General features: G+C 43.3%; 1 protein-coding gene and 1 long non-coding RNA gene across 4 annotated transcripts in view; one reads left to right on the top strand and one right to left on the bottom strand.

Annotated features, from left to right (window-relative positions):
• LOC309639868 overlaps positions 1-12,838 on the top strand; it is a 423,467-nt gene that overhangs the window by 168,683 nt on the left and 241,946 nt on the right. The window lies entirely within an intron of this gene.
• SLAMF1 (signaling lymphocytic activation molecule family member 1) overlaps positions 1-12,838 on the bottom strand; it is a 40,374-nt gene that overhangs the window by 11,196 nt on the left and 16,340 nt on the right. For 2 of the 3 annotated variants that reach the window (XR_014267689.1, XM_082475705.1), the window contains exon 4: positions 3,633-3,731. Coding sequence is in view for 2 of the 3 variants with exons in the window: in XM_082475705.1 (XP_082331831.1) it covers positions 3,633-3,731 (99 nt within the window). In the remaining variant the exon portion in view is untranslated. Of the gene's footprint in view, positions 1-3,632; positions 3,732-6,604; positions 12,392-12,838 lie in introns of those variants that run through there. The other variant, XM_082475706.1, reaches the window with a different exon arrangement.

The following is a 12,838-nucleotide window of genomic DNA, read 5'->3' as shown; positions in this document are numbered from 1 at the left end:
CTCAGAGGAAATCACATGAAGTCTTTAGGGTAGACATTTTAACACCAATTAATTTATTCTGTTAAAAAACTAGGAGCATGTCTCTGAGGGAATAGCACTTAGGAGAGGTATATTTTTATTTGGAAGGGAAAGGCCTTGTATGTATGTACGTGATGAAGGTGGTGGAAGGTGCTGCATGAGGGTGTGACACTTAGGAAGGAAATGATGGGCAGCCACTGGGAAGCTCAAAGAATTCAAAAAAGCCAACGTATGGTTTTCCTGTGCATGTGTGGGCGTGGAGTATCTGCCTGGTGGTTCCAACTTCACTTTTTTGGTCAGGGTTGATAACTGGCTGAGGATGCGTGTGTGTGTGTGGTGGGAGGGATAGGGAGGGAGGATGGGGTTTGGGGTGATCAGAGGAGATAACAGAGGGGGCACAAGTTAGTTCTGTGAAATACATCCTTCGGTTCAAAACCATGAATGTTTGCACAGTCAGAAGCCCCCACTCAGCACTGACCTAGGTGTTGTAGGGGAACAAATAGTGTAGAGAACAGACCTCGGTCCTTAAGGACTTTTCGTCTTTCAGGTCAGCTCAAGCTGAAAATTACAATTGAGGGGACAGTCCTAAATGGTCAGAGAGATGGACAAAGCAAGGCTGGATGTTGCTGCTCAAAAAGATCGCTGGATCAAGATAATTCAGTCTCGGGGCTTCCCTGGTGGCGCAGTGGTTGAGAGTCCGCCTGCCAATGCAGGGGACACGGGTTCGGGCCCTGGTCTGGGAAGATCCCACATGCCGCGGAGCGGCTGGGCCCGTGAGCCACAACTACTGAGCCTGCGCGTCTGGAGCCTGTGCTCCGCAACAAGAGAGGCCGCGATAGTGAGGGGTCCGCGCACCGCGATGAGGAGTGGCCCCCACTTGCTGCAGCTAGAGAAAGCCCTCACACAGAAACGAAGGCCCAACACAGCCATAAATAAATAAAAATTAAAATGGAGATTTCTTTAAAAAAAAAAAAAAAAAAGATAATTCAGTCTCATGATTTTTTCCCCCAATGCAGGAACAGGTTTTCAAGAGCCAGCTCAACTCTAGTCACTGAGGCCTTAGGATCTAATGAAAAAGATCTTGACCTTAGAATTGGGGCATCCACCTTCTAGCCCTCATTAGCTGTGTGGCATTGGACAACATGTCATCTCAGTGGGTCTCTTCTCTTAACATAACTGTAAAATGAAAGCATAGTTGGTCTAGTATCCTTTTCAGCTCTCATCAGAGGCATAAAGTTGTCTTATGTTACGCTAACCTCAAGTACTTTAAATCTGCTCTAAGTGCCCTTCCCAGATCCTTCCAGTGCTGCCCTCTGCTGGCAATAGGGATTAAATATTGATGCCTACATTAAGAGATTAATCTTTCTCTGTGTGTGTGTGTGTGTGTGTGTGTGTGTGTATGTATCTATCCATCTATTTGTCCATCTCTCATCCATCATCTATCCATGGAAGCCACCGTGTTCAGTGCTTTCAGTGTATTGACTTATGGATCCCCAAAACAATACCATGAAGTACATAATATTATTCCCATTTTGCAGATTTGTTTGCATTTCGTTTGATCACAGAGCTTGTCAGTGGCAAAGTCTGCATTTGAATGCTAAAAATCTATGTTCTGATCTAGTGTATCTCCTGGACACGAAATTTCCAGAGAGTCCATTTGAAAACCTTCAGAGTCAGGCTGCATTCTGGAGGTGACACCATTAGAAGTTGGCAACAGAATCTCTTGAGCAAAGTCTTATGGGGGTACAGCAATTAAGTATAAGTTTTTCCCACAGACTTATCCCGCAGGGTTTTGTATGTTCCTGGCTTACAAGGAATACACGGTGATTAGAAACAAGGATGGGTACATGTGTTGGGAAAAGTAGTAGAGAATTGTAGTGGGGTGGGGAGCACTATTCCCTTCAGAGACAACCATGTGATGAGCAGAATGTAGTTGAGGAAAGAGTGGGGGTTAGGATCCCAGGACCTTCACTAGCTGGGTTAATGCGGGTATGTTAATCTCAGTTTTCTCATCACTGGTACTTCACTGTTTCCTTATTGTCTAAGACAAACGTGGTTGCCCTGGCCCATCCCCATAGACTCTCATCATGATTTCTGTCTGCATTGACACACTCCTCCCACTCCTCTCCAGCTACCTCTTAGATGGAGGAAATGAGACAAAGTAGGTGGCTTGCTATGACCTAGATTTTTTTTACATAAGCAAAACCAACATCAGAGTGCTGAGACAGGGCTTTTCCAAGAAGGTTATATGTGAAGAACACTGATCTACTTGAGAATGAGATCGGCCAGCAGATCTGTGGTGTGAGGATCAAGTTCTATTCTCCCCATGGGAAGGCCAGCCCAGGGATCTGTCCTGATCGTGGGGCAGGACCTTCTGATGCTAATGTGGGTGGGTGGTGGGTAGTGTGGCTGAGGGGAGCACAATGCCCTGGATATTGAATCATAGGACAACTTGGAGGAGAGGCCAGGAGATACTAACTCTAAGCATTGAAACTGCAAGGGAGTAATTGGGCCCTAATGGTGTCAGTCTACCCTGGGTAACTTTCCATAACTAGTTTGGTTTTAAGTGACCACATGAATTGCACACTTGTCCAAGGTGAGTCAGAATTTGTGCTAAAATGGTAGTAAAGTGTGTTCTCTCTGTCTTCTGATAACCTGTGGGCCTTCCTAGAGGAACACACCCTGGTAGTTGGGACACATATTTGCAGTTCTGATTCCCTCACCAACCAGCTGGGTGACTTTGCAGGAGTCAGCCTCTCTGTGCCTTAGTTACCCCATTGCTACGTCACATAGAAACAACTATATCCTCCTTTTCTCAGAGGGGTATCGTAAGCATAAAAAGAAAATATAGGGACTTCCCTGGTGGTACAGTGGTTAAGAATCCGCCCGCCAAGGCAGGGGACATGGGTTCAATCCCTGGTCTGGGAAGATCCCACATGCCGTGGAGCAACTAAGCCTGCACGCCACAACTACTGAGCCTGCATGCTAGAGCCCGCGAGCCACAACTACTGAAGCCCGCACACCTAGAGCCTGTGCTCCGCAACAAGAAAAGCCACTGCAATGAGAAGCCCGCGCATCGCAACGAAGAGTAACCCTCGCTCGCCGCAACTAGAGAAAGCCGTGCACGGCAACAAAGACCCAACGGAGCCAAAAATAAATAAAATAATTAATTAAAAAAAAAGAAATTATAGAAAGGTTTCAACCCTTGTGTAAAAGCATCCTTTTTATTAGTCAGTAGTTATAACTTTTCTTGAACAAGATTCAAGGGTCCTCTGTATTCTGCTCCTAGTGAATATTTTAAGCTTCTTATCTGGATCCCTTCCTGTACACACCTCTGCTGCAGTGTTAGTCATACTGAATTTAAATTATCTGTGTCATGTCTCCCATGTTAAATACCTGTGGTTCATCTATCTTTTTATCCCCACAGGCTAGTGTGGCGGGATCAAGCAAGACATGTTGAATGAAACTGAATTGAACAAGATCCCAGGATAGGTTTATGTAGTGTTTTTGCAAAAGCGTTCCCCGCAGAAAGCCACGGTGGTGAGAGCAAGTGTTTGTGGGGAAAGGTCCCCTGCTTACCACAGGGAGTCTGATAAGAATCTATTGTCACCTACCTCTTCTTCTCAACAGTAGTATTACCACTTGCAGAATCATGATGACACCAACAATGACCCCTAAGAAGAGCCCAGCATACAGTCCCCACTGTCTTGATTCTGAAAAAAAAGTCAAAGGGCAGTCTCAAAAGTGCTGTGAGTTTAAAAACATCCCATGCAGAAGTGGGGAGACCTAGCCTCATGTTTTCTGTCTACGTTCTTTCTCAAGGGAGACATTCGTTCTTATGGTTTTAGAGGTCAGCTTTAGACCACTGAAGAGCTCCAGCTCTGTTTTCTTATCCCGATTTCTCTCACTACTTTTGACTTTCATACTCCTAATTTCTTTAAAGATTCTTCTATTCAAATGTTTTATTTTTCACTTCACTTTAGACAGTTTACCACATGACTAACATTAAACTTATCTTTGTTTTTTCTAAGTCAACTTCTCTGCTCAGTTTCTCTGTTTTTAAATTTCTAATGTGTCCTGTATCCATTTTGGTAGAAAGAGCATGATGGCTCCATGTGCTGTCCCCAGACTCCCACACCATTCTCATGAGACACTGGGAGGAAGGAGGATCTACTTATGTTTTTTTAAAAATAAACATAATAGTGCTATTATTGTCCTTCCATGCAAATAACTGTATTGAACCCACTAGACCTGAACTGAAAGAAAGTCATGTAGTTTTCCTCTGAATCTGTCCTGTGTTTAATATTAACACTAGAGTACATCACCCAGGCTAAAAATCAGAGAGTCAGTTTTCATTGTTTTTTCTTCTTTGCTCCCTTTACCAAATCCTTCTGAACCAGGAGCAGCACTTTGGAAAACAGTGGACGAGACCTCTTACCCCAGTAAATAAGACGTTTAGCTCAATAAGATAATAAGAGACAACTATTGAGCATTTACAATGGGCCAGGCATTTTTTTTTAGTGTATCTTGTTTAGTAATATATTTAATCCTCACAAAAATCCTATGAGGTAGATACTCTTATTACTCCCATTTTATGGATAAGGAAGCTGGCGCAGAGATCCTCAAGAACTAGAGGCTGGTCTAGGAGTAGAAACATGGCTGAATACTGAAGACAGACTTCTTGGAGAGTCAGGGAGACTTATGGGCTTGGGGTAAGTTACACCAGGGTAATTAATGGTGGGGGACAACCTGAAGCACCACTAGGGTTCTAAGTAATAGCATGCACGTTCTAAATAGAATAATACCAGGAGGTAACATTAATGGGTAAGGGTAACTTATAAGGATGGTTGTGGAATCAGCCTGCTTGTTGTTGAACTTATGATGGATTTGTTGGGAAGAAACTGAAAGGAAGAAATAGGTAGGGTACAAAGGGGTAGGGTGCTTGCAGACACAATTCAGATGTTTACAGAGTTAACCAAAGATACAGACTAAAGTCTCAACAAATTGATGAAACACACCCCATCAAGATCCAAGTGGGCCTTCAGCCTGATAGATAACCAGAAGTTGCCTCCTGGGTTTGAAAATATTCTCTTTTTCTTTCTAGGCGTTTCACACATCGTCATCCCAGGGAATCTCACTGAACTGGGTTTGTAAAGATCTTGATGATAGAGTCTCTTCCCAGAATTAAACATGTTTTAACCCTGCCAGATACCAACTTCAGCAGTCATTTGACCCCTGATCAAAAAAGCTAGGGGGCACGCAGAGAGTTGTAGTAAGACTCCTGAATTTATATAAAGCATGAAATATGAGCACAAAATCACTGCTGAGGCTGGAATTGCCCTGTGAGCAGCTGTACCCTGAGTAACCACTCTGAATGGCTTATGGTTGCTGAGAACCCACTTCACAGGGGGTGTGTGTGTGTGTGTGTGTGTGTTGTCCAAGAAACAGTGAGAGACTGATTATTCAGATTGATGTTGCCAACACCAGAAACCCATGGAGAAAGCTTTCAGATCCTAAGATAAAGAATCAGAGCCAGAAGCCTAAGTACCAGCAGGTTTCATCAGCCCATGGAACTGACCCAGCAAATAGTTATAGTAGCATTTTATATTTCAAGACTATTTCCTCTTTTTTCTTCCTTCATGTATTTTGAGACCTTCTAAAACAACGGTTAATTTAAGAACAAACACTGCAACTATTTAGGTCATTTAAAAAAATACTAGTTCTCTCAAATTTCATACAGATAAAAATAAAATAAAACCAACAAGGTGGTGCATCTAAAACTAGAAAATAGCAAAATAAATAAATACATAGATACATACATAAAATAAAATGAGGAAATAGCAGATGACATAAGTGCATCTGTAACACTTCTGCCAAGTGAGACTTTTTCCTGTTGCTGACAGCTCAGCTGCCCACCTACTCACATAAACTAAAAACGATGGGGACATATTACTGGCCCAGAGGACACAATGACACCAGCCCTCTCTTTCTTTTCAGGGTCTCAGGAGGATGAAAGCTATCTGTTCCACTTGTCCTATGACATACATGACCAGCTTCGGCCAGTCCAGCCAGATCTGAGAGGCAACCTGGCCACAGTCCTGAAAGATATTTCAGAAGTCCAAGTTTTCTCCTAGTCTTTGGATACAAAGTAATATGAATCTACTGGAGGATTTAAGTTACAGGACCATAGACTTTTGTAACCTTAGAGGAACTGTAGTGCTTATCTCACCCAGCTCACTAATTTTATGTTGAGGAAACTGAGACTCAGACAAATGTACCTAGAGTCACAGAAGAAGGTGATGGTCGAGCCAGGTGACATAAGACCTGCAGAATTTATAGTTTGTCTTTTAGCCTGTGGTGGTGAGGCCTCCACATGGAAAGCAGCAGAAGGCTGGGATGCCTGGGAGACCTCGTGAGTCAAAAGCCCTCTGAGGTGCCAACTAGTCCCTTCACCATCTTCCATCCAACACCTGTGCATGTGCTCAGTCCTCTATTCTCCCTCCCGCTGCACCTTCAGCGGTCCACCGCACCCCCTGCCCCCGCTGAGTCCTGACCCACCCCCCCCAGGTCAATCTTACTTCCTCTGTGTGACTTTTCCTGACCATTCCAGCTCCCATTCTTCCCTCCCCCTTGGACTCTGAAGCACCCTGGTTTATGTCCTACATCTTAGAATTATCTCTGCTGTGGAGACTATTTTCAGTGAGGGCATTTGGAGCCAGACAGATGGATTCAAATTCTGGGTCTACCACTTGAGAGCTCTGTGACCTCAGATAGGCTGCTCCTACTCTCTGGGGCCCCTGTTTCCTCATCTGCAAAATGAACACAAAAATATTCAGTTCACAGAGCTGTTCTGATGAACCAATGAAATAATGTATGGAAAGTGCTCAGAGCAATGCCTGCAATCCAGCACGTGGTGAATAAATGTCAGCTCCACTTGCCTCAATTCTCTAACTAGCTGCTAGGGTCTTGGAGGCCAGAGACCACCTCTTTACTTCTTTTGCAGCTCTCTTACTACTTGACACATAGAGGTCCTTGGTAAATTCTTGCTGGTTGATTATAAGGACAAGGAGATAGGTTTGATCTCAAGTCCAGAGGGGTCCCTTCACTGATGTTCAGGGATGCTTCAGCACCATCATGGCATTTGCTTATGACTTAATTTCTCTATCTGTCTACCAGGTCCAAATATTTCTACACTTGTTGTTCATCTTTTTGGTGCTCTGATTCAATTATGATATGTATATGGAAACTAAATGTCAGAGACTCTAGGCTGTCAGGAATTTGGGTAAATATGGACAAAATGCTACTTTTACAGCTTGTTGGGGTCAGGCTGCCCATGATTTCTGTAATTTCTGGGAATAACTTCCTCATGGTCCTCTAAGTTTTCTCTCCTGCAGCTGTACTTGTTCTAGTCTTGGCTGTCCTGGGTGCAAGGTTCAGTGCCTTCATCAGTTTCTACAAAAAAACAAAACAAAACAAAACAAAAAAACCTACACTAAGAATTGTGTGGGTTCAAATCCTCTAGTGTAGATTTGAAGGGTCACAAGGAGCAGATTCCATCATGAACTAGGCAGCTTCCCACCATCTGACAGGCTCAGACCCTCTCTTTCTCTTCCTATATCTGCACAAGCAACATCTTCCCCCATTATAATACAGAACTATCTAACCTACAGCTGGATTCTTTGGGGGTGGGGTCTCACCTTCTGCAGTCTAGCATTTATGAAGCTACTATCCTAAACAAACTCTGTTCCCTTCCAAAGAGGAATTCTAGTAGTAGTTTCCTTAATATGATCATATTTTTCTACCTAGTAGCTTCTGAGTCCTATCTAGATTGTAAACTCCTTGAAGGTAGATGCTGTACCTTATGCTTCATATGCATTCCCCTTTCCACATGACTCTGTGTAGGGCAGGAGGGCACTCAATATACACGTGATGGGCTAAGTTAATTTAGAGGCAATAGAATGAAGCTCGGAGAATTCTGTCATGTACCTTTCATTATGAATTATCAGAGCACTAAGTATGAGAAAGTCTGGGAAGGAATGCAGAGTCATCTTCTGAATGGCCCAAGGCAGGGGTAGAAGGGAACAAGCAATGACCTACTTGGCATGTGCTTTATTATAACAAAATGGAACCAGGAAGAAGGTGTGCATCTGTGCTCTCAGCACCATCTGTGTTCCTATTTTCAAACCACCATTTCCTGTGGCAGAATCTCCAGCTCTCCTTCTTTTTGCTCAGTCATGTAGTGAGGCCCCTCAGGATGGCAATGCTCGAAAATCAGCTCGAAAATATTGTTCTGGGGTCCACAGGTCCCATTCTTCGTCCACAAAAAAATGTTATCTTAACATTCTTAAACAGGAGGTTTGGGACTTTTTCCTCCCTGGAGCCTCTTAGAGGTAGCTGAGCAGGCTAGTTGAGAACTCCAGTACATTTTATGAAGAGTTCTTTGCACAAGTCTCCACCCCTGGTCTTCTATTAGATTGGCTGTGGTTTAAACCTGATAACTTGGCACGTAGACATGCCTCCAAGGAAAATGCTGAAGGGCCTTTTTTATCTCTGAAAGTCTGCTGCCACGGAAACACAAAAGCTCCTCTCTCTCAAGTCCCCAAACCTTTATTCTTTAAGGCAGGTAAAGAAGAAAATAAAAAGAATCTGAGAAACAAATGTAGCTAATCCCAGGAGATACTGAGATGCTAATGTAACCGTCTGAGAGTGCCAGATCTCTTTCCTGCCTTTCATGTGGTTCTGTCAGAAAGGCCGCCTGCCTGGAGCACATCAACTTGAAGAAGTCAACCATCTTCAAGAGATATCTTTTTGTTGGTGGCAGTTTCCTCTCAGAATTGTTAGTGGGGGAAGGGTGGTCCTAAACCATACCGTACACTAATTTAAGATCTGGGACCATCCAGGTAAAAATTATTACAGAGTTCACAGCTTCCAGAAAAATCCCTTACAACTGCCTATCCTACCCAGCATTGTGTTGCAGGGGCTACTAGGTGTGCCTCCAGGGGCATTTTCATTCTCCCATGACAATGTAAGTCTTGTCCAGTCACATGGCTGCCCAGCTAAGGATTACATTTCTCAACATCCTGTGTAGCAGGTGTGGTCACATGATAAGGCTCTGGTCCGTGAGAAGTGTCCAGGTTCCATCCTTCCAAGATTGTTGCCATGAGTCCTGGATTGGGAGTACCAGGGAGAGGGACCTGCTCTGTGCATGGAACAGCTAGGTGACTCTGTAACAATGAGAGCTCCCTTTTGATGAAATGGCCTTGTTAGCAATGGGGAGCCCCCAGAACACACTGGCAGGTGTCAGCTTTTCCTTCCACTGAGCTAACCTAGACTTGCTGAGCCAACTTTTTGCTAATCTGAAGAAAGGGATCCTCTTTTCAAGATGAGCTTCCAGGGGTATTCCCTTTGAGTTAAGCTATTTAAGGTTTAGTATTACTCATTCTTGCACAGAAAGAACTATTTCAGAACATGGTCATGAAGGACGGCAGCATGTCACACACTGTCCAGTGTTGACCCACATCGACATGCACTGCATGACCTACGAGAATGCTTGGTAGCACCCTTGGAAATGGACTTTGCAGTAAAGAGGCATCATAACAATAGACATGAAGGTGTTTCTTGCTGTAAAACACTGAGATAGCAGTTGGAATAAAGATTTATGTATGATGGAGAGCCTGGACAGTTGTTAGAAAGAAAAGATTTTGAGGAACAGGGAATTCCCTGGCAGTCCAGTTGTTAAGATTCCATGCTTCCACTGCAGGGGGCCCTAGTTCCATCCCTGGTTGGAGAACTAGGATCCCACAAGCCACGCAGCGCAGCCAAAAAAAAAAAATGAATAAATAAATAAAATAAAAATCGATTTACCTTTAAAAAGAAAGAAAAGATTTTGAGGAACAAATATGTTCTTTTGTGGTTTAGTTTGAGTCCTGATGAGAAGTAGTGCTGACATCATGTCTCATTTGCTCTCATCACATCATTAACCACTTTGAGTTTTTCATTAATGAAAGTGAAAAATATCTTAAAATCACTGTCCTCATTATAGATGGTGAAGTGACCTCTAATAAACCCTCACACCCCACCACTTCAGCCCAAGGCTGGGGTTTCCCTTGAATGGAGTCTTTGTTAAACAAACAGCCACTGCTCTGGTTCAGGCCTCATCATCTCTTGATGGGTGACTGAAATAATGGGCCCTCCTCATAACTAGTTTCTCTTTCTTCTGCCTCTTCCCCACCCCAATCTATTCTCCACACCACTGAATTTTCTCTTTGAAATGCAAAGCTGATCGTGTTACTCCTCTACCTAAAACTATCTATTAGTTCCCATCAGGATACTATAAGATAATACAGAACAAGACCCAGTTATATCTGCCTTTTCCTTTGCCTGGAATGTCTTTCTTTTATCTGCTTGGGTAATTTCTACTTGTTCTTCAAAACCTTGTTTATGTCACATCCTCTGTGATGCTCTTTCTGATTCCCTGAGACAGTGTCAATCATTCCCTCCTCTTGGTTAATTTGCACATACTTCTGTTTTGCACCTGTTGCACTACCAGACCTGGGATAATTAGTTATTTACAGAACTATTCCTTCTTTAAGGGCAAGGACTGTGTCTGTTTTTGTCTTTGTGTTCTCAGCACCTAACACAATGTTGGAACATAGTAGAACCTCAGTAAATGTTTTGTCAAACTAAGCACAGTAATTTAAAAGTTAGTGACATTCATTTGCAAACACAAATCAATGAACTAACAAAACTCTGCTTTCCATATTTAGGCAACCTGGTATACTGCGAACGGCATGCCACAAACTAGCTGTGTGATTTGTTTCTGACATGCTGTGGTTCCCCATCCCTGGAGGCAGGGGAGGGGATCTTTACTTCTGTTACGGGTTGAATGTGTTTCCCCCAAAATTCATATGTTGAAGTCCTTAGAATGTGACCTTATTTGGAGACTGGGTCTTTACAGAGGTAATCAAGTTAAAATGAGGTCATTAGGGTGAACCCAAATCTAGTCTTACTGGTGTCCTTATAAGAAGAAGAAATCTGGACATGCAAAGAGACACTAGGGATAAGCATGCCCAGGGGAAAGACTGTGTGAAGACACAGCAAGAAGGTAGCCATCTACAAGCCAAGGATAGAGCTCTCAGGAAAAAATCAACCCTGTCAGAACTTTGATCTTGGACTTCTAGCCTCCAGAACTTGCAAAAATAAATTTCTGTTATTTAAGCCACTTCATCTGTGGTGTTTTGTTATAGCAAACTAAGTACAGGTGGGTCCTAATCCGACGTGACTGGTGTCATTATAATAAGGGGAAATTTGGACAGATATACACATAGAGGGAAGACAATGTGAAGAGACAAAAGGAGAAGACAGTTATCTACAAGCCAAGGAGAGAGGCCTGGAACAGATCCTTCCCTCACAGCCCTCAGAAGGAACCAACCCTGCTGACACCTTAATTTTGGACTTCTAGCTTCCAGAACCGTGAAACAATAAATTTTGGTTATATAAGCCACTCAGTTTATGGCATCTTTTTACAACACCCCTAGCAAACTAATATACCTTGGTAATGCTTTATTAGCATTTCTTATTCAGGTACATACAAACTGAATCATAGAATATTTACTCTGGAAAGAATGTCACTAGTTCACCATTTTCATTTCACATATAATGAAACAGAGGCCCAAGAAAGTGCAGTGGCTGCTGGGTATTTGTCTTAATGCCTGAGCTGAGGTCCTGACAGGGCTTTCCCATGGTGCCATGTTTCCTCTTCTTCTTGTCCTTCCCCATCTCACAAAAGCCTGCTCCATACTCAGTAAATCTGGTCACACTAGGGCATACTTGGTCCTCAAAGTGGCTTAGATGGGTAAGAGCATCTTTACATGCTTTTTTTTAAAGAGTACTTTTAAAATTTTTTTTTTTTTTTTTTTTTTTTTTTTTTAGTTTTTGGTTGCACTGCATGGCATGTGGGATCTTAGTTCCCTGATCGAGGATCGAACTTGCGCCTCCTGCAGTGGAAGCACAGAGTCTTAACTGCTGGACCACCAGGGAAGTACCTTTACATGTTTCTTTCTTTTTTAAAAAAAATTTATTTATTTATTTATTTATTTTTGGCTGCGTCGGGTCTTCGTTGCTGTGCGCAGGCTTTCTCTAGTTGTGGGAGCCGGGGCTACTCTTCGTTGCGGTGCGTGGGCTTCTCATTGCAGTGGCTTCTCTTGTTGCTTAGCACGGGCTCTAGGCGCACGGGCTTCAGTAGTTGTGGCTTGCAGGCTCAGTAGTTGTGTCTCACGGGCTCTAGAGCACAGGCTCAGTAGTTGTGGCACACGGGCTTCGTTGCTCCGCTGCATGTGGGATCTTCCCGGACCAGGGCTCGAACCCGTGTCACCTGCGTTAGCAGGCATATTCTTAACCACTGTGCCACCAGGGAGTCCCTATATGTTTTTTAAGAATGTCCTGAGCTAAGTGCCCCTAGTCGAAGCTTTATGGCCAAGACTTTGGAAAATATTGATTAAATTCTCATTAAACTATATTGAGGAGCATGAAGAGAATTATTCCTCTTTTCTGAGGTGGGTCAGGGTAAAACATTTGGTGCCCTGTCTTTACTCTAAGAGGGTTGCTACAACCAGAGAAGGCTGTGCAGGGGTAAGGGCTACTCCTTCCTCAGCCCTGAGGGAAAAACACACATTTTTATTATGATTTATAAGGCATTTAAAAAGTGTATTATCTGTTCCACTAGTACCTATAAGGATTTCAGAATCAGACAACTCAGCTCTGCCCCTTGCTCTGTGTGTGACCTTTCCATATCTTTGTTTCCTCATCTGTAAGGTGGGGA

This window comes from Balaenoptera physalus (assembly GCF_965194825.1).
Source record: "Balaenoptera physalus genome assembly, chromosome: 1".
Taxonomy (NCBI): Eukaryota; Metazoa; Chordata; class Mammalia; order Artiodactyla; family Balaenopteridae; genus Balaenoptera; species Balaenoptera physalus.
The sequence above is the reverse complement of the archived record's forward strand: the minus strand, read 5'-3'. Positions and strand labels throughout refer to the sequence as shown.